This window comes from Aplidium turbinatum, chromosome 8 (genome assembly GCF_918807975.1).
Source record: "Aplidium turbinatum chromosome 8, kaAplTurb1.1, whole genome shotgun sequence".
Taxonomy (NCBI): domain Eukaryota; kingdom Metazoa; phylum Chordata; class Ascidiacea; order Aplousobranchia; family Polyclinidae; genus Aplidium; species Aplidium turbinatum.
In genome coordinates, this window is record NC_137479.1 from 5,182,334 (window position 1) to 5,204,691 (window position 22,358).

The 22,358-nt window shown below is 37.7% G+C and overlaps 1 protein-coding gene across 2 annotated transcripts in view; it reads left to right on the forward strand.

The window, feature by feature from the left end:
• Positions 1–7,083: 7,083 nt before the first annotated feature.
• Positions 7,084–22,358, forward strand: part of LOC145775913 (atrial natriuretic peptide receptor 3-like) — a 32,223-nt gene continuing 16,948 nt past the window's right edge. The window contains exons 1-4 of one of the 2 annotated variants that reach the window (XM_082587315.1): positions 7,084–7,162; positions 8,222–8,370; positions 11,008–11,207; positions 18,784–18,975. In XM_082587315.1, coding sequence (XP_082443441.1) covers positions 8,255–8,370; positions 11,008–11,207; positions 18,784–18,975 — 508 coding nt within the window. In that variant the 5' untranslated portion in view covers positions 7,084–7,162; positions 8,222–8,254. The remainder of the gene's footprint in view (positions 7,163–8,221; positions 8,371–11,007; positions 11,208–18,783; positions 18,976–22,358) is intronic. The other variant, XM_082587316.1, reaches the window with a different exon arrangement.

Genomic DNA, 22,358 nt, shown 5'->3' on the forward strand with positions numbered 1-22,358 from the left:
GATACATTTCATCAATTGCAAGTTTTGTCAATGAGAGCATTTCCATAGAAGGTTTATTTCGAAACCAGGTTTTTCGTGTCTTTACCCAAGGAAAGATTTCTTATTGTAACGTTTTTTATTCGTCAATGAATATTATCTGCTTGTAACAAGTGTTTTGAATAGTTTGTGGCCTACATAGCCTACTATTTTGATCGTGGATTGCTATTCTTCGTAGAGCTGATAACGAAAAAACGTTTGCTATTATACTGTCTAATTAACAGCTTTGTGATCACTGGCTTTTCTTTTGCAGCATAAGAAATAACGCTCTTTGTATTATTGAGGTCAAACCAAGCAAAGGAAAACAAGAGGATGTTTCTCTCTGCTCGCGCATATCGATGCACGAAGCAATTATGAGCTTATGGCTTGTTATCGCAATGTAATCCATTTCACGCTTTGCTGGAAGTTAGCTAGAAATAGCAAAAATTCACCAAAATCTTGAATTTACAAGAAAACTACACAACTTTTAGCATCAAATTTAATATCAACAGATCCGCCTGGCAATTTTAGGAAAAGTCAAGAAAAACCAAGTGCATGGCGTTACTGTGCTTCAAGTAATCAAAGGAAATATGAAGGGGGCAAATCTGGCCTCCCTTTGAGGAGCAAAGTGTTAAAGCCAGCAATGGTGAATGACCACATCACATCCCTTTTTGTCACATTTTGTAGATTTTCAGAAGGCATATAGAAAGTTTTGGATTGACAGAAACTACCTTTTTCGGCTTTTATGTTGCAGGTTCTCTAGCTCAGTGTTAGGGATTTTGAAACTCCTTTTTCTAATCCAAGACAAATTAGCATTGGTACTATGACTTTGTGATAGGGTTTGTTCATTTGATCCGTCTAACTCTGTTGTCATATTTTGGAAGCATATTGCTTGTGTATCATGGAGGGTGCCACTGCCTGAAAGAGTATCTTTATTCTCATCATAGTTGTCCTAAGCAGTCGCAATTGCTAAACCTTTTCTGCAATTGTTCCCTCTGGAGTAGCTCTTTTCATCTCCAAAGCCTGTAGCAAGATTTCTGTTTCATACCCCTCACACAAAGTGTAGCCTGGACACGTGTCCAAAATGGTTAAGAAGTTTAACGACATTTTTGGAGGTCTTCACCAATTTCAGAGTTATCCCAATCAGCAGATGCTTTGCAGGTTTGATTCTACCATTGGTAACTTTGTAAACATCGTCGAAGCGGATGGCAATGCTTATCTTTCACAGCGCTGGGTTATGGCATCTTTCCCACCGTAGGTATATTTGTAGAACTGCATGTACACAAGGTGATGAACTGTTTTATTTTGATCAACAACGCACGAGTACAAAATAATTGACACGGCGAGAAGAACACAATAAACATAGCCAGGTCATAGACTTTAAAGAACCGGCCTGCCACTCAGGTGGTTGCGTTTCACAGCAGGGGAGGATCGCTAGTCCATACACCCGATGCCTTACATGCGAGAAGTGACCTCCTAATGTTGGGGTGTCTAGCGAAGGCAAGTCGACCCTTATGTTCTTCCAGAAATAACTTAGGTTTGTGATACGTAACGAAGCAAAGCAAAATCCCAAAAACGGATTTAGCTGCTTAGTGCCACAGCACCATCATTCATCAGATCCGCTGTCATAGGTGGCTTTAACAGTTTTACTTTAACTTATTGCTTTGCTTTCACACTGTAGCGCACCCAGCATGGGGCTAAGGGGGATCAAGCCCCCCTCTAATCTGCCACTAAAAATGATGTTTTTGTATGCTTCTCATTTGTACCTTTTGCTTACAGGTTAGGTATGAATAAGACAATACAACAGGGCTGAGCATTATAACAATATCTTTTACATAATCTTGCGAACGGTTTTAACAGTTGAACGTTTGCGGTTTAATTCAAGCCTTTGCTCAAGTAACTTTGAGATTCACTTAGCCTAAGTTACTATTTACGAAATAGTCGAGCGCTTTCACTTCCCGTATATGAGGTAGTTTGTCGTTAAGTGTATTATTCAAAACTATGCACTCAAAAGCAAGAACTATAAATTTGTTAATCTAACCAGACTTTGCCACAATCACTGCTCTTTGCTGCAAGACATAACCAAACGACTCTTTGCACAGAAACAGAGATAAAATATAAATGCTAGATCAGTGGTTCTCAACCTTTTTTCTTTCGTGGCCCATTTTTGTTTGCATAAAAGTTCTGTGGCCCATTTAGTTTTTATGTAGGAAAAAAATTACAATAAAGGTTTATAAACAAAAAGTTGAATCCCTTGTTGAATCCAGGCCGTGACGCTTCACAGTACACTGTCTTTTTTTCGTTAAAAAGAATTCACATCTTCATCCTTGTAATTTGAATGAACTCTTTCCAGGTAAAGTTTCAGTTTTGATGGCCTCAATGGATGATGACTAAGAACTTTATAACATAATACACATTGTCCTTTTTCTTCTCTGTTATCAAAAATTGATGTACATACTGAATGTAATTTTCATCAAACTTAAAGCTTCAAGCATTGTCAATTCCTCTCCAAAATAATCCACAAAATAAAATGCTGCACCTACTAAAAAGCGGATCTGCAGAAGTTCAACAAAGCTACCGCTTATAAAGATGGCTTAATTGTAACCACAAACTAGTCTATTACATCATAAAGCGTTGTAAAAATTTAGTTGATGTAAAACTGTATGTTGCAATAATTAGAATGATGATTGCCACTTTGTACCTAAAAACTGCATCAACATTCATTGTGACTAAAACATAACTCAACAAACACATAAGTGTAAAATTAACTATATTGACAAAAATGAAACGAAATGTTTCCATAGGCCTAAATCTTTCAATTTTTTAAATATGTCTGTGGCCCACCTCAAAATGCTTCTATGGCCAACCAGTGAGCCATGGCCCACTGGTTGAGAACCGCTGCGCTAGATCATTATGATTTAGCCTAAATGCCTTTTTACGTTGCTGTGGTGTATACTGTGTTGTCTACAGAGTAATCGTCTATTACTCAATAGAGTTGTTAGTTTTCAAGTTATTTAGAGAAAAATGTTTTCTACTCATGACCAGTGGCAGCTCCATGATAGTATTCACACTTAAACTTTATAACTTCATGTCATGCTTACATACAGAAATCAGCTATCAACGTTGTCTACGAAGACACAAAATGTGATCCGGACTGGGCACCCCTGGTAGCGACAGACATTCATGAAGTCAGTTTGTTGGAACATTGCAACGTCACTGGAAATAGTACGTTGGATATCGACGCCATCATTGGCCTGACAAGTGACATCACCTCTCTCCGAGTTGCCCCTTTAGCAAATCATTGGAGCTGGCCTCTAATCTACCCCGGTGTCAGGTAGTTTACTTCACGATAAAATTAATTACAATATCATGAAGTTGGCGAAAGTTGAAAAACATTAGGTTCCATTATACAATAGCCGAAACATCTCGCAACAGAGAAACCTGCAGCTTCATTGCCTCCAATCCTTGACAAGAGGAAGAAACTTAATGGTGACTATGATATAAAAGCGTTAAATGCACCAGTAAGCTTTATCTGCTATCAAATTTTTTCTTGTTTTTGTTTTTTTAAGTTGTGTATTTGCAACTAATAGTAGTTTTTCATTATTCTGTAAACGTTTTATAATTTTGATAGATTTACCTTAACAATTAATTATTATCTATTTCTAGACAACAAACTAATTCTTGTTTACAATGTTTCAACATGGCGTTAAATCAAAGTAAAAACTGATTTTATTGCAGGGTTTAACTTTCAAAACTATTTTGTTAACTGAGAACTCTCCTGTGGTCATTTTTAATCTAGTCTAGAGGTCACCAAGCGTTTTGAGAAAGGATCCGGTTACTATAAGAAAATATCCTCGTGGGCCGGATAATCATTTTATTCAAAGTTCTGTAACCTGTGGTAGTCATTAAGCACAATAGGTGTAATTTATTCAGCTGTAAGCAACAATTGACACAGCATTCGGTTGTTGCAGGTGCATGGGTTGTCAAGCAAACACATTATTTATCACGATCTCCCAAACTCACACATTGGCTATATAATCTTTTGGAACCAACTATTTTGAAAACGTTTTAATAAATAATAAAATTGAGTAAAAAATCAATGTAAAAATGACAGATTTTTCTATCTGGGTTATTATCTCAAATAAGAAGCATGTCACAATCAAGGTGCAATGCCTCACGATGGCTTGCTTTGTATCTTCAACGAGCGTGTTGTTTTGGTTGTAGAATTCTGGTGCGATGTGTTATTATCGGTTATGACCTGAAGTAACCTTTGAATGAGAAATCTGTATTATGTAACGTATTTCTAGAATCGTCTGTAAGTATGCAACTCTGGAATGTACTGTTGTTTTCATGATTTCTGAGCGTCGTTTGTCATGACGTCATAAGGTTGTTTATCAGTAAATGTCCGATTGCGAAATATTTATTATGTAAGAATCTTCTACACCACGTGATATTCTTTAAACTTCTTTGAGCTTCTGTTGTTTACATTTAATGCAACTTGACAGAACAATGAGTGGTGTGACATTACGTAACCTTCTCGAAGTTGCTATACCGAGAAACCTTCTATAAATAGTGGTGTAATTTATTATGATGATTATTATGAGTTGATTATGAGAGTTGTGTTATGAGTTGTGGATTGGTAGTTGGTGCAGAATTTATTGTTGATTGAGAGTTGAAGTAATCGAATACAAGTAAATGAGAATTGGTGCTGATATAAATTGTGTTCGAAATTAGAGTTATTTGAGAAGCTGTTCGTTAAAGTCCTTCAAGAAGTTAGATTATCATTTCACTAGTAGAATCATTTAACATTTAATTGACTGCTTTTCGGTTTGACCCATTAAACTACGTCATTGAACATTTCCAAGTCTTTTTCCTGGTAAGAGATAGAAAGAAATCGTGACATTCTGGGGGCTCGTCCGGGATTAACCGAAGAATTAACCGAATAACCGAAGAATACCGAAAGATTTATTGAAAGAATAATAAATTAACAACAAGCTGTCAAAATGGCGGATACCGTCAAACATGAGATGATTAAAGACTTACGGAGCATGGCTGAACGAATGGGGCTGAGTGACAATGAAAAGTCTCAGTTTGTGATGGAAGAGTATCACAAGATAATGGCCCAAAAAGCTCAGCAAGAAGCTGACGAAAGAGAAGATAGAAGAGCTGCTCGTGAAATAAGGAAAGCAGAACTTGAAGCTGAAGAGAAGCGGGTACAACGCGAAGCAGAAGCTGAAGAGAAGCGAGCACTACTTGAAGCTGAAGAGAAGCGAGTACAACTTGAAGCTGAAGAGAAGCGGGCACAACGCGAAGCAGAAGCTGAAGAAAAACGAGCACAGCGTGAAGCTGAAGCTGAAGAAAAACGTGCACAACGGCAGTACGAAGCAGAAGCTGAAGAAAGAAGAGCGCAATATGAATTGGAAAAGATAAGACTTGATTTAGAAAGACAAAAGCTGGTTATTGGTGAGCGATCTAATTCTACTAATGATAATGCTCGAGATGTTATTGTGGCGCAAGTTAGACGTCCAGATTTGCCATCATTTGTTGAAGAAAAAGATGAGTTGGATAGTTATTTGTTAAGATTTGAAAGATATGCTACAATAGCCAAATTGGAGAAGTCGACGTGGGCTACCCAGCTAAGCATGTTATTATCGGGACAAGCTCTTGATGTATATTCAAGACTTTCACAAGAAGAAGCCATGAACTACGACAGATTGAAGTTAGCTCAGTTAAAGCGATACAATTTTACCGAGCATGGATACCGCCAAAGATTCCGTGAGGCAAAGCCTGAACGACACGAAAGCCCAGTTCAATTTATTGAACGTTTAAGAAACCTTTTGTTAAAATGGTTTGAACTTTCGGGGGCTGAGCAATCATTAGACGGATTGGCAAACCTTATAGTTAAGGAACAATTCACAGATTTATGTTCAAAAGATCTGTCTGTTTATTTAATGGAGAGAAGTCCGAAGAATCTAGAAGACATAGCCAGTGTGGCGGAACAGTATTTAGTTGCTCATGATGAGAAGTTGTCGACTGAAGAAACGCTGTCATGCGATAATGACGAGGAGCAAACAAATAATTTTAAAGGAGGTGCGGTTCCAAGAGAAGTACGTTGTTTTAACTGTAATGGCTTAGGTCATAGGCACGTTAACTGCCGGAGTAAGACTAACAGAAATCATCAAGATTCAAGGAAGTGGTGCAATCGTTGCAATAGGCAAGGACACGAAGCGAAGGAATGCAAGGACAAATCGTTTTCTCTTTCCAATCAGTCTGGAAAGAATGGGAAAAACACAGACGTTCATCAATGCGGTTGTGCGTTAATGATTCCTGCCTGCGTGAATTAACCCACGCTCGGGAATGAGAGATTGGATGAAGAAGATCAGTTGGAGAAGAAAACGGGAAAGAAGACAAAAGAAGATGCTTACGAAGAAATAATACCTGAAGATTACCTGCCAGTAGTGGATGGAACAGTTGGAAACGAAAAGGTAAAAGTTTTACGTGATTCTGGTTCTACGGGTATAATAGTGAGGAGAGATTTGGTTAAAGAAAGTCAATTAACGGTAAAAACTGGCATTGTGATGTCGATTAATAACACTTCAATTCAAGGACCGTTAGCAAGGATATATATCGAAAGTCCGTATTGTAGTGGGACTGTGAAAGCGTTATGTTTACAAAACCCTTTAGTTGATCTTATAATCGGAAATGATACTGAGAGAGATTCTGAAGTTATTTGTTATTCTTGTGGCAAGAATAGTCACTTTGCTCGAGATTGTTCTGCAGATAATCAGCGACAATCTCACGACCACGGATACAACGAGCGCGAAGAATCGAGGAAAGGAGGCAGGCGACGACCATTTGGAGTTTGCTATAGATGCGGTAAACGCGGACACTTCGCCAGGGAGTGCGTTGCTGACGGCGGACATTCGGAAAACAGACGTTGCCGTGACAACCACTGCTACCGATGTGGGGAGATTGGACATAGCCAGGAGCTGCCCTTTTGATGAAAAGGCTTGCTACAACTGTCACAGAGAGGGTCATCTGGCCAAGGACTGTCCAGAGAGGAGGTGTTTCAGATGTAAGAAGATGGGTCATCTCGCTCGCCGGTGCACTGAAGACATTGAGGACGATGGAAACTTTCGCAGAAAACGTAATTATTGTTTTGAAAAACGCCGTCCTTGGTAGTTCATGCAACGATGGCTAATGAGTCGTTGAACATAATTATGAGAATTGATTTATCAAGTAACTAATTGTTTTGTAATGTGTATTGTATTGATTGTGATGTTATATTGTTTGCAACAATATTCTAAGGGGGGGCGTATGTCACAATCAAGGTGCAATGCCTCACGATGGCTTGCTTTGTATCTTCAACGAGCGTGTTGTTTTGGTTGTAGAATTCTGGTGCGATGTGTTATTATCGGTTATGACCTGAAGTAACCTTCGAATGAGAAATCTGTATTATGTAACGTATTTCTAGAATCGTCTGTAAGTATGCAACTCTGGAATGTACTGTTGTTTTCATGATTTCTGAGCGTCGTTTGTCATGACGTCATAAGGTTGTTTATCAGTAAATGTCCGATTGCGAAATATTTATTATGTAAGAATCTTCTACACCACGTGATATTCTTTAAACTTCTTTGAGCTTCTGTTGTTTACATTTAATGCAACTTGACAGAACAATGAGTGGTGTGACATTACGTAACCTTCTCGAAGTTGCTATACCGAGAAACCTTCTATAAATAGTGGTGTAATTTATATGAAGTGTATGAAGTGTAAGTATGAAGTGAAGTATGAAGTGAAGTATGAAGTGTATGAAGGTGTAATGAAGTCCTTCAAGAAGTTAGATTAATTATCATTTCACTAGTAGAATCATTCGACATTTAATTGACTGCTTTTCGGTTTGACCCATTAAACTACGTCATTGAACATTTCCAAGTCTTTTTCCTGGTAAGAGATAGAAAGAAATCGTGACAAAGCATATAGTTAAACGAGTAGAAGGAATAGGCCTACTTTTTTTAAATTGCTATTTTCTCTAAGTTTTCGTTTATTATAGCCATCTATGATTATGCAACATAATTATTGCATTTTTGAAAAAAATCTGTCATTAAACGTCTAGAAAAAGTATTTGCTCGTTGATTCATCGATTAGTTTATGCCACCACACAACAGTATTTTGTACAGCCAAGCTCATGCTTTTGTACTTCCTGCAGGAGAGTAACTTATGATAGAAAGAAAGGATTCCTATGTTGTTCCACAATGGTCAGACCTGGAATCACCGCAGCAGACTTCGGGAGTTTCATGCTTTCTTTGTTCAAAAGATACGATTGGAATACCTCGGCCATAGTTTTCACTTAGTAAGGTCTCATCGTTTTCAGGCTAAGGCTCAAATTGAAAGTTCAAGTTTAAAAACTATGCCTCCATTACTTCGCGTTGATTTTAAAATTGCGCAGTTTAATGATGAAATCATCTTCCTATGTAGCCTAAAATTATAATGTGTAAAGTAAACGAATCAATTTGATCACACCAAGCTAAACTGTACAGTATTGTTTAATATTTGCTTGTTTTAGATTTTAAAGTTTCAACCTCCATCTTTTACGTGGATCTGTTTTGAGGTTAAAGTTGTTTTTTTACTCAAATCTTTAATTAGTTTATAGCTAATTTCTTACGCAATGAATCGTCATCGAAGTTTACTGCGAGTGTTCGGCAGTGAAGTTTGTGCTCGGCAGTGAAGTATCACAAGTTTTGAGAGCGTTGTAGCCTACACTGTACAGATACTTCAGTATAGTCTATCCTCAGTAGCATTGCACCCCTAATCAGGGGCGTTGACAGGGGGTCTAGGTGGTACTTTTGGACCCGGGCCCGGAATATTTAAGGGGCCCGGATTTGAAAGATTTGCCGCGACTTCAAACATTATCAAGATCTTAATATAATCAGATGTAAAGGAATTGCCATCAGAGGTTAAAACAGCCCCTTAAGCCGTCAGATGGTGAAGTATACCGGGCCCCCTTCTGGGTACCAGGCCTGCTTCAGGTTTGTGGTGCTAAAATAGCCACTTCAGCCACCAAACAGTAAAATAAGAATTTAGTTTAGTCTAGTACTGTATAGTGATTTCCCTAACCACGAATAATATTAACCCGAAACACGAATTTCAAAATACACAAGCTAATGTTTGTTTAAACTCAAAAACTGAAATGGCACAGGTAAGAAGATTTTCCCTATTTCTTGACTAAAAATTAGACCAAAACCGCTTTTCAGATTGCAACAATCATCAAATGTTTGAGTTAGGCCCAACCTTTCCCAAATCAAATTGAAAACTTTCTGACTGTCTGCACTAACTTTGCTGTAAATTGTCTTCTGATGAGCCTAGAATGACTAGTGAAACATCAATGGAACGGGAAGTAATAATCTAACGCCATGTGAGAAATAAAAGTTCAAAAAACAATCGCTATAAATAGAGATAGCAAGTTTCGCGGTTCGAAAAATTTTAAGTTTGCGCAAGATCTGTTAAACAAACATGTTTTTGACATATCGGGTTTGATCTATTCCTATTAATTTTCTACTTTGAACGGCATGTGCCATCACTATTTTAAGAGCAACCTTTATATTCATAACATTGTCGATGAAAGAGGCCCGAAAATAAATTGGTACCGGGCCCGAGAAATCCTGTCAACGGCCCTGCCCCTAATTGATGCTACAATGACTCGCGACCACCATTAGTGTTTTGAAATTGTTTTGTATTTGTCATGAAATAAATACAGGTTACTTTGTGGCTAAATAAACCACTCAGCGCTATGTTAATTGATGATTTGCTTTTAGATAAATTGCGAAACTTTGTAAACAATAAATAAGTTACTATGAATACGACAAAAAATTGCTCAATGCCAGCATAAAGCCAAGCAGAGCGAATTACATCAAATGTAGTTGCCATTCTTGCGTTTCCATTGTAAGGATAGATAAATGTAAAAGTTTCTATTCAAAGAAGCTAAAACCAGCATGGAAAATAAACTTTATCTCGTTTTCGTATTTGTGTATTTTCAGCCAGTAGCGTAGCTAGGATTTTCAGCCAGTAACCTCCCACAGAAAATTTTAAAAAATTGCTTTGAATTTGGTGCATTCTGAGAGCATTTTCAACAAAAATGTGGTTATAAATATTCCTGTAAAATGGTGGTGTCTGGTGGCATAGCAAAAGTATAAGATCATGTTTTCTTCTTTATTTTTCGAAAATAAAGCTAAGTCTCTATGTTTTCTTGTTACTAATTCCTGGCTGAGATGTTTGGTATTGGCAAAATTTGCTTTTTTAATGCAATTTTGTTTAAAATTAGGCAATTTTTTTAGACTGAAAGCATCATTCTCAATATCGTGACGTCACACGCGTGCCAAAGGGGAGGTTGTAACCCCCAAAACCCCGCCCCCCCCCCCCCCTTGGCTATGCCACTGTTTTCAGCCCAACTGAGCTCTTTTTTAAAACCTACTGTTTATATTTGACCATATTTATCAACGTTTAAGAATTGAAATTAATGGAGGCTCAGTTCAAGTTATTTTCTTGATTACTACAAAAGTTTTGAGCAGTCTTTATGTTAATTAGAAGAAGGTAAACACAAATAGATTAAAGTGAGACACTAGAGTGACGAGACACATGCACGGCCTATCTATCTTTTTTTGCATGGAATAACTGCATTTGTTTGTGTTTTGAGGACATTACGTCCGCATTTCTACACATTTGTTGATTTTTGAAATACAAGTAGCATACCCTAAGCCCGCACGGGTAATATAATACAGTGAAGAGAGGGAAGAGAGAAAGTTTACAAAAATTAAGAGAAATAACTTGTTTTTTCTCAAGTCGGTAGAACGAGACCAACTGCTCCTGACTGATTCAGTTACTTTGCAAATATGCTGTTACTCTTAAACCAAAATTAAGTAGTCCCCCTATGTTTCCAGCAACAGACTAGATTTTTGAGTAGTTCTAAATTTCAATAACTTTTTATACTTTTTGTAGCTTTAACGGACACGGAGCGTCATTGGAATTTAAACGAAATACCGACTGTGGTACGTTATTGAGAGGAGTAACTGACACTTTCAAGGCCGTGGGTTGGAGAAGCTCTAGAAGATATTGGATTATTTTTCGTAATACAGACGCCCTCATGGAAAATTCTGCCGAGGAAATCTTAAAAGACCAAATACGGAAGGTGGCGCGAGGTAAAGCTATAAGCCTTTTTAACATTTTTTTGGTTGATTATTTAGTTTAGAACAGGGGTGGCCAACTTTTTTGACCTAAGATGTACTTTGTAAGTAATCACCCCCCTGAGATTTATCAGATTAGCGTCAACATCGCAAATTCGTACAGATCGTTATCAATCATCAACATGAGCGTAACCATAATTTAATATGTCAACCTACATCTATTGAAGATTCAGGAAGATTAGCTTACCTGCTTCTCTTTAGCAAAACTAAAACTTGTAAAATAGATTATATGTAGCCTACAGGAAAACTCTTTAGGTAGGCCTATATGCAGTTCAACAAATACTAAACTTGCCAGTTGTTTAGCTTCACCAAAACCTAACCAGTGAAGTCGACACTACAGAAGTGTCGTACATGCGCATTTGAACGAACCTTAATTTTTCTGGCAGTTGAAGATTTGGATTAAGTGGATGGGAGGGCAAGGAAGCTAATCTTCGTGTTCGCTTACAGGCATGCTTTTAAGTGTCTTGCCAAACACACAGGCACATGTTTTAAGCGGTGTCGAACCGGCGCTTTTTCGAACTTCGAAACATGGCACTCACCATTCGGTTATGCAGAACTTGCAGGTAGGCTATCTCCTGTGGCAGGATAGAAAGTAAAAAAAAAAAAACAGGTAAATGTTTGAGTTATGCAGAAAGTGATATCATTTCCTGCGTCAGTGCAAAATCTGAGACGAAAAGGCAACGTTCTCGCATTAGTTTCACGATTTCTTTTTATCTCTTACGGGATACGGTCTAGACGACCATACGGTCTACTATAGTCAATTGCCACCCTACGAAAATGACGATTTTGCCATTTAAAGTAAGCTTACAAGAGAAAAATAGAATAAAACGTTAAAACATTTCCGCGCTTCAACATACGCACCAAAAAAAAAAACATATTTAAGATAACGTAGGCCTAAACACAAAATTTCAAGAAGCAAGCAGAGATTAATCAAGTTTCCGACTGAACATGTTATAGGCCTATTGCATAATTATGAAACTGGCAAGTTGGTTTCCATACCATATCACTTACGATGCACTGTAGCTTTGTAAATTTAACGTTTTGATCTGTTTTTTGAAACAATGAAGTGATAAGTTTTTTAGCCTACTTGGAACCTCTGACCAGACCATTGGTGTAACAATCGAATTCTGCAAGATCATAAACTGACCTTGCATCCAACGACTGTGCTTTTCGCCTGACAAGAACGGCTACCATTTAGGTCTCAATTCATCACTTCTGACTCAAGCTGACCTATTTTTATCCAAGTACACAAAAACACTTACTTGTAATCCACGCACACAAGCCAACCATCATCAGAAAGAAGTTATTGAAAAATGTGACCGTCCACCGCTCAAGTCGAAACACAAAAAAAGCACTTTTCGATAAATGAAACACTAATTCAAACTCATTCAAGTGGAGGTCACTGAAGCGTGAACGCAAAACAAGAACATTCAAAAAATAAGAAAGGGATCGCATAAATCGTTTCTACAATTGGTCCCAATACCTGCATGGACTTTTTGCCAAATTCTGTGTTTAATCTATTTATAAAATACTGTAGTTGTTGCTTGTTTGATATCTTGTGTTATGCTGATGATTGGCAGTAAAATTACGTTTCGCTGGAGTCTGAAATCAAAAATTAAATCAATTCTCATTGGCTTATTATATCACTCTCAGAAACCATCTTCTCAAGACAACTTTTCACTTTCATTTTACTACGCTGAAGAGATCGGAAGATCGAAACACTGGCCGCTTTGCTGCTGGCTTGCTTTCAACTAAATAGTTTAAATTACTTCAAAACCAACTTCACTCTTTTTATATAACCCATAAAAAATACATTATTTTGTAAATAAAAAAAAAATTACCCTTCTAATGTTGCGGATGAACAAAAAAGCGGATGTAGTTACGCATCCCGGTAATCTACTGTCCCTAATTGAGCCCGCCTACGTATTCAATACGCCAGACAATTAATTGGAAGCCACTGTAGGAAAAAACGTTTGATTTTTGCAAGATATCACGCGATTGACTTGAGATCAGTTCGTGGTCACGAGTAGATGGTGATCGACTGGTTGGTTACCCCTGGTCTGTATCATCACCTTTGAAAATGTTGTGACGAACCTTCTGCATGACAAGCGTGACATATGATTGTTTTACATTTGTGCAAACGCTAATTTAATTAGTTCCATCAAGACATTCTTTAACTCGAAGCGAATTTTTGAAGCGATTTCACAATGGTGGTAGGCCTACTGGAGGCTGGGGCAAACTTGTCCGCCCTGATAGCTCAGTCGTCCGCCCCGATACTTCAGTTGGTTAGCGCGTGACTTCGTGAACGATGAAGCTTCAAGATCAAACTGAATTGGTTCGACTTTTGGGGTGTGCGCTTGAACAATGCATTTTAAGGACTGCTCTCCACTCAACGGCACCTAAGTAATGGATGAAATAATTTCCCGGCAACAAGACTTTAACGATCGGAAATTTCACTCTGTCAATCTCGGTAACCTGCCCTTTGTCAAAAGCTTCTACAAGTATGCGAAACTACCGGGAATAACCTATCAAGGCTTTGTCAGTCCGAGGATAAAGATTCCAAACCAAACCAACCAACTTGCGATACGTTCAGCGGCTTATAAACAATTTGCGTGTTTCGCATTGACATCTGCCAACTCTAGAAGTAATGTTCTTTTTTCAAAATTTGTTTATGCAATGACAATGTGCTGGTGGGTTAGTTACAATGCACAGCAAACATGCATTTTTGAAACGGCTGGGGCTGGGTTAAAAATTTGAGTGATACAAAACTGTAGCCTACGTAGCAGGCACAATGGCACATGCTCACATTAGTCAGCATAAACATTTAATCAAGCTCAACAAAATAATTAAAATATAATCAATAACACTTCATTGTGTAATAGAATTTACTCTTTGAGGTAACTCGTGTTGATAGCAGTTCCAGAGAATAGCAGGCAACGTTGTGTCACAACTAGGCTATTTTGTGGCCACACAAAATTGAGGATGAAATCAGAACCTTGTCACCCTTACATGTAGCTTTCCAAATACAATAGTGAGGTCACAATGGAGGCAACTAAAAACACTATGGTTGATGAAAACCCCTAAAATTGATTTATATGCATTTAACTGTAGGCCTATGGTCTATTTGTAACTATCAGCTCAGAGTCATCCAAGTAGCTTAATGCAAATATTGTTTTGGACCAAATTAAGACTTAGCTGCTTGTTGAGAGAAAACAGCCAAACACTGGATTTTATCGTTTTTGATTTGTGCAGTTTTGCAGCAAAACGGTGATAAAAATATTTAAACATATTCATGCAGGAGGTTGTCTGTCAGCTTCATATAAAGTTTGAAATTCACAATTCTGCCAGTAGTTTTTGTTGATGGTCAAGAAGGTGCATTTTGGACTCGTCAGTTTAAAAATTAATGTTCAAATTCTTGAGAAATGCAAACACTAAACCACTGCAAGTAGCTTGGAAGATGTATATCAGAGATGCTAATGGATACGTTAAGCAACCTCTGTTGAGAATATCAAAATATTTTGTTACAAAGTGTCATCAACCTCAATGTCCAATTGTCCATAGGCCTGTTTTTGCCACCAATCAATTGCTTACATCGTGCATGCGAATATTGCTGAAACGTTTTTACCAGCATATCCTGTGATGTACTGTAGATTGTAGAGCAACACTAGTAAAGTGCTCCAATCCGGCGTCACAGTTATTTTGTCAGAGGTAATCATGGAACCAAGCTAGTTCACAGCTTTGTTACAGTTGTGGAGCATCTGAAAACTCAGAGAGATTAGCTGTAACAAGATTGCCTCTGATAAAAGAATGAAGCTGAAACAAGGAATTAATTTTGAGCTTCCCCTCACTTTCAACAAATTCTTGAATGGAAACCCAAAGGTTGAAGTTATAGATGGGTAAGCACAAAGGTAGCTCCAAATTACAAAGTATACACACCGTCTATATTTGTGTAAAACATTTTGGGGGACTAACAAGATTTGCCCGAAATTTTCAAAGTTTGCCCAAGCTTTGTCTTTGCAAATATATTTTCAAAAACGCAAAACTACTCGCAACCTCTGAGGTAGTGCAGTCTAATAATAATTCTACAGTCGTCTACTTGGCCGTGTACGAAAACAAAGGAAACAAAACGTACAGCAGCAAAACAAGGCTAACTTAAATTTAACCTGCATTTAGACCTGTCTAGTGTCTATGTCCCAATTAAATAAACCATCAAATTGAAACACTCTTGTGTGGCACAAAAACATATATATTAAGCCTAACTGGATTCAACAACAATTTGAACTGAGACTTCAGCAATAACTGAATAACAATTGCTGAATATCTATGTCGCCAGACTATTTGAAAAACTTCAATCAAAGGCCAGACCAAAAGTAGTTCAATCTTATCATTATGAAGATAGTCCAAAGACTCAGCAGAGGTGGGCAGTAGCGCGCTACTTTTTTGGCAAAAGTAGCGGCGCTACTTTTTAGTTGGAGTAGCGGCTGCAGGAGCGGCGCTATTTTTTTCCAAAGTAGCGGTAGCGAGAGAGGCGCTACTTTTTTTCAGTTGCACTCCCGCTACCCGCTACTTTTTAATTTAAAGTGAAAAAAATACTCGTTGTTTTTGCAACACTGGCGTGGTCAAGCAGCTATATTATATACGGTAGCCTATATAATCGGTTTGGTTGCAAAGTTTCGGTCTTTTGGGAATCTCGTTTTCTGGTGTGGAGCTGCAATCCTGCGATCAAGGTATGAAATCGATAATGTTCATTTTAATTTTAATATTAGCCGAAGTTAAGTTGTATATGATTTATAGAATATAGACTACATGCAGTGAGCATTTCCTCATCAGTCATCACCTATGCTAAGATGACCAAAAATAAGGTTTTATCGTATAGTTTATCTTATTTCTAAACAGCTCAATTATTTCTAGCTAACGTCAACTTCTTCAACGAATATCTTCGTGTGATGAAGCCTATCTGCCAGGCTTTAAACATTACCCAAGGCGTATTACAGAGTCTTGCTTTCAACCGTAAAGAAGTTAATTTACAATTTGCGTGAAGAAGTTAACCGAGATCAGTGATCTTGTGACCTGTAAGGAGTTGAGAGTGAAAGTCCTTGAAGGGGTGAAGAAACGATTCAACAAGTGCTTCAACGACATGAAATGCGTTATTGCATCATGTCTTCATCCCTCCTTCAAGACGTCGTGGCTACAATTTCTGCACTACGTTTCTGCGGATGATGCTGACGCACTGCGAGAAAAGTCAAGACAGATGTAATTCGACTGTTGCGGGACACATTAAGCCAGGTTGATACCGAGAAGAGTGACACCAACACCAGTCACGACTCCGAAGATGAATTTTTGGTGTGTTGGCGGCTTTTGGCGCCATCCCGTGAAGCGTCGGTGCAGAAGGTAACAGCAATTGTGGACGCCTTTTTTCGGACAGGAGCAAGTCCTTGAGCTTTTCGAATACCGAGTTAAAACATCTGTTCATTAGATACAACATCCCCATTCCTTCCCATGCTGCGCTGGAGAGACTTTTCTCTGTTGGAAAAGATGTGCTTAAGCCAAAGCGGGCAGGACTTAGTGACTCTCATTTTGAAATGCTTGTGTTTTTGAAAGATGCGTAACAATAAATTTCCCTTAGAATGTGTTTTCTATAGCGACGTTAAAATGACAGTGTAAACGAATGATAACATTCGTTTTCAAGGTCGTTTTTGTGTCATTAGGGACTTGAAGAGTGTTTCCTAGTGTCATTTTAGACAAAAGTAGCGGAAGAAGTAGCGGTAGCGCGCGCTACTTTGGTTGGAGTAGCGGTAGCAGGTAGCGAGCTACTTTTGTAAATTGGTGGCGGGTAGCGGTAGCGCGCGCTATTTTGGTCCAAGTAGCGGTAGCGAGTAGCGCGCTACTTTAAAATAAAAGGCCAGACCAAAAGTAGTTCAATCTTATCATTATGAAGATAGTCCAAAGACTCAGTATTTATAAATTTGCATTGAAAAAAACTAAAATGACAACCTATTTATAGAGATTTCTCTATCCACAAATTATTTTTCATAAACACGAAACATTTTTTTTACCCACTTTTTAAAGGGGTATTAAAGGAAAAACCTGACTTGGCGATTTTCCACGTTCTTTGTGTTTAACATGCTACCATAAAACGATTTTCAATAAAATTTTGCCCCATTGCGGTCTGACCACCATTGTGCGCGTGCTTTTGTCTGAGCTTTCAAAACGAGATTGGCCTGAGCAACGAAGCGTGCGACTGTAAAGAACGTCATAAAGTCTACGTCATAAAGTCTAGCAATCAACCGATCACGCAATAATTGTTACTGCGGGCGATTTGACTGTAGGCTATGTATGTATTTACATCAAAACAGCACATTTTAACATCAAAACAGCAGACAGTTTGCTCAAAACATCAGGTTGGTAACGTGGCTTTTGTTATTGCTGGACTTTATGACGTATTCTTGAGCTGTGTTTGCACGTTTTGGTCATTTTGAAAAAAATGAAAATAAATGAAACACTGGACTTTGGGCCTTGCCAGCGCCATTGAAAACAAATTTTTTTGGGTAATTGTTTTTGAAATGTATTCTTGAATGTTCAGTTTACTCATTTTAATGCTTAATTCCGGTTTGAAATTTTCCTTTAGTATGCCTTTAATTCTGAATATATATATTTTTGGTACTATTAAAAAATCCCCTTTGAGCAACAAGAGAAAAACGCAAATAATAGCTAAATTAAGTCATCTGTTTTCCATCGGCTGACTTAGCGCAGAGGGTTAGGGCGGTGATACAGATAGTCATTCATCGATGTGGGTTTGATTCCCACCAGTGTAATTGCTCTTTTTTCTTCTGCAATTACCAAACAAACTTCGAAGGGAATTTTTTAATGGTACCTTTTGGAAAGTTGCAAGCCGGAGCCGTGCATTTTCAACGGAGCTGGAGCCGGAGCTCTACATGAAATTCAAGTGGAGCAGAAGCTGGAGCCAGTTGTTTGAAAGATAGCTCCGGCTCCGATGCATTTCATAAGATGCTGCTACTATTGGCTGAATTCACATAATTCAACAGCAACCCTTCACAAAATTAAGAATTGTTGCCTTTTTAGCGCCGCCTTTTGTAACTTACCAAGTTGTTAGGGATTTGACAGCAGAGTAGTCACACGTTCAATCGTTCATATCTACAACTGATAGTAGCCTACTGAATGAACCATTTGATAGTTTTCAATCATGTATTTAAATTGACTTTAAATGGTGTAAGCTATGCTTTATAAGTACTGTAGTTCCTGCAGCCAGTGATGCAGCAGGAAAGTTGTGGACATTGCCTTTGTTTAGTTTATACTGTTGGAGCCGGAACAGTGGTATCAATGAGCTCCGGAGCAGGAGCTGGAGCTAATTTATGATAAAAGTGAGCTTCGGAGCTGGAGCAATGTAACATTTACGCCTACTCCAAAGCCCTGGTTGAAACAATGTAAAAATAACGTTGATGACTGCTGGGTTGTCTTATGCCTTAAAATACCGTTTAAAATCAATTTCAAACTATTATCCATATTTTAGTGTCGATTTGGTGTATTGGACGTCGTGCAATGCGCAAGGTTATGCTCGTGGCAGACAAACTGAACATGACAAATGGGGAATACGTTTTCATTTACATGGATTTATACAACTCCAACACCAGTTACTTTTGGACTGACGAAGACGATATGATACAGTACGATACTTCATACCCAGATGATTCTGACTTCACAGGTACAGTATGAAGGCTGAATTGTATGCAGCTTAGTAAACGTTATTCACTATGCATTATGAATCCAGGTTAGGATGATGAGAAAAACAAACCGCATTTTTGAGACTGGCTTTTCTCAAAGTGAGATGCAAACCGTGAATTTTTCAAGCAAATGTTTACAACCTTCAAGCTTTGTTTAACTATTTTATAAAATGCATTGGCTATGACAAACGATGTACTGAAAAAATGGCACCGGAGAAAATGGTAGGCTACAGGAAAAAATGGCACAATGACCTTTCCTTGCTGAATTTGGAGTTCAAGGAGATACTTTTCACATAATTTACACTAGGCATCTCCAAGGAGAATACTATGACCGATACCAGATCTCAACTGTGCCATTGTCTTGCACCCCGCAATGTAGTCTTGGCAGAAGTTCTTCAAGCGTTGCTGTTGTTCAACGTAGAGCATCTTCCTCTTCTTCTTAAAAGGTTGGCCTACTATTTTTGAAACTTTAAGTGGGTCACTGAAATGTCAGTGGTGTGCCACTTCGTGAACAGCCAGTCAGTAGTTCGCCATCCCTGATTTAGATTCTAGATTGTGCCGACATTCTTCTCAGCACAGAATTGTCTGAAGTCTTCACTCCATATGCAGCAAAGAAATGTCCTTGTGCCATTTTTTTCTTAAAGTCATGAATTGCTAGAAAGAGGAAAATTAGCAAGAAAACTCACCTCGCTATTAGTGTTTCTAATTTCGGACAAAATTTCAACACCCATGCTTTGGGTATTTAAAAAACAAACACCCGTGGAAACCCGTTTTTTTTTCGGGTTTTAAATAAACATCAATTTGGCCCCATATTAAACATAATTTTCTTTCCGTATACAAAGACACAAAGAGTAGGTTAGTTCACAACATAAAGTTTATCGCTACGACACGTTGCTTTCAAGCGATTTTTAAAATACTACTACACGAAAAACAAAGCGTTGAAACTTTCATCAGTCTGTTTCTCAATTTTGTGACAAATAGTCCAATAGGTGAATATAAGCTCTTTCGGGCACCACTGGCATGGGTCTGTTTGTAAGCAAGGTATGATAGGGGCTTTCAAGATTTCTAGGTGCTTTGTTTGTAGCTCGAAAAATACTCATTTCCATTTTCACAATTTCGCAGTCTTGATTTTCACTTTCCATAAATGAAACGAATTCCTCTGAAAGACTCTAAGAGTTTTAACCTTAGACCCAGGGCCCGATTTAGACCATGAGAGGCCCTAGGCTATTCCATTTGTGATCCCCCTCCCTATTTTTAAGCTCAGAATTTCTCTCAAAACACATCAAATGTCATTGCTTAATGTTAAATATATGAGTGCAGTAAACTCTTCGTTCTTTTCATTTTCCACATTTATGGGTGCAAATTTTTGATTAAAAGAATAAAAAATTTAGTTAAGGCAGTTTTGCTTTAATTTTAATTTCTTTGATGAAACAACCGTTACAATAATTGTAAAGTTTATTTACGAGGACATAAGGAATAGTTACAGCCATCAATTAAAGTAAGAGACTAGGCTACCAATATTTTTTTTCTAGCTTTTGTCAAAGCAAGATCATGCAAAAGTTCATCAAAATTTATCTGTTTAAGTTTGTCACTCTCAATGCACAGAATGCTCAATGCGGACAACCTTTCTTGAGACATTGTCTATCTCAGTTTATTTTAGATGCTTTTAAGCCTTGAGAAAGATCTCTCTTTTGAGCTTAGAAACATTCTTAACATTGCTTCCACATTAGGAAAGGGAGTGTTAATTTTTTCCTTGCACATAATTTCATAAAGGTCTCCATGAGACAAGGAAAAAGATTGCTCTTCTGTACCGGTAACCCCTTGGTTTTGTGTTTGTTTTACGTAGGCTACAAATGAAAATGTAGAAGTTCATCAGTAAGTTTCGGGTCAACATCTTCCGGATACGCTTCCTTTAAAAGTTCTACGCCTCGTACAATTTTTACCTTAGTTGCTTTCAGATTAGCAAGAAAGAGGAACATTTCTGCAATGTCACTGTAGGCCTACGCATTAGCTCTTCTTCTTAAATTGGCATCCAGTGCGTCGAGCATAAGGATAAAAGAATTTATTTTAAACCTTTCCTTTGAAGAGAGTTCACTTAAAGCGTCAGGTGCATTTCTTTGTCTCCTAGTGACAGCTCTGTAGTTAATATTCGGCAAGGTTGCTTTTGCTTGCTGATCAAACTCATCTCTAATTTCGCTTAGAAAGTCTTTCAAACCAGTTGTGTATAGACTTTTCTACTCTGAAAAGCTTGATATATTATATATATACTTTAGGTAGCTAAAACCTCAATTGCTAAGGTAACAGAGATCAGTAGTCAGTAGATGTAACAGAAAATATATTTTGCACTATGTCAGTGCATCGTCAGTTCTGATAAGGGCAGTTAAAGCCTACAAGTAATGTTTTAAAATACTATACAGTGACGCAATAATGTCACAACGTAAATATTGAAAAAATGCTGAATGAAACCTAAACCAAGCCGGCAGTAAAGTAAAGTACGTATCAAATACATAAACGAGAATTGATGAAAGAGCGGTGAGCAAAGCCTGCAAATGTAGCGTCGTGGCAAAATACAGCTAAGAAAATAAATTATATGCGAAACACGGCAGTCAAAGGCAGTGATAAGCAAACTAAGCACAGCGATAAATAATTAAATGTAGCGTCATGGCAAACACAAAATGTAGCGTTGTGGAAAAAAGAGTAGGCAAAGACGACAGTGAATAATAAGGCAGTAAAATATTGAAAAAATACCAAAAATGTAGGAGCGTCAAAAAATTAAACTTGTGGCAGAATTAATTTTTGGATATTTATTTTGGCATGTATCCTATGTATCCATTTATCTTCACAAGCATCTAGATCAGCATTTCTTAAACTGGAGTAAATATGGAGTAAAACTTAAACTGGAGTAAATACAGTAAATATACCCTGGGGGTATATTTCCTCATTTTGGAGGGTATATGAGCTATCAATCAAAATATCCACATCAGTTGATGGGACAGAAAAATTGAGTCTGCTTTAGGTATTGGTATTGTAGATATCATTTCACCGCTTGACGCAGATAACTGGAGATGATCTCAATGAAAACTTGAAGGATGACATCATCAGCTATCTTCAAAACTTGCAGGAGGAGTTTGAACGATATTTTCCCAAGATAAATATAGCAGCATTTTGATGAAAGTAGCGAAAAATCCTTTTGTGTGTAAAGTGAAAGATGTTCCTGAAGCAATCATAGAAAAATTTATATATTATAGGCTAATCAACAAACGATTTTTTTGCAAAAGATGAGTTTCACTTTTGCAACTTAGAAAAGTTTTGGGTTAAAATATAAAATTGCTATCCAAGGATAGGTATGGTATTCAAGCTCTGA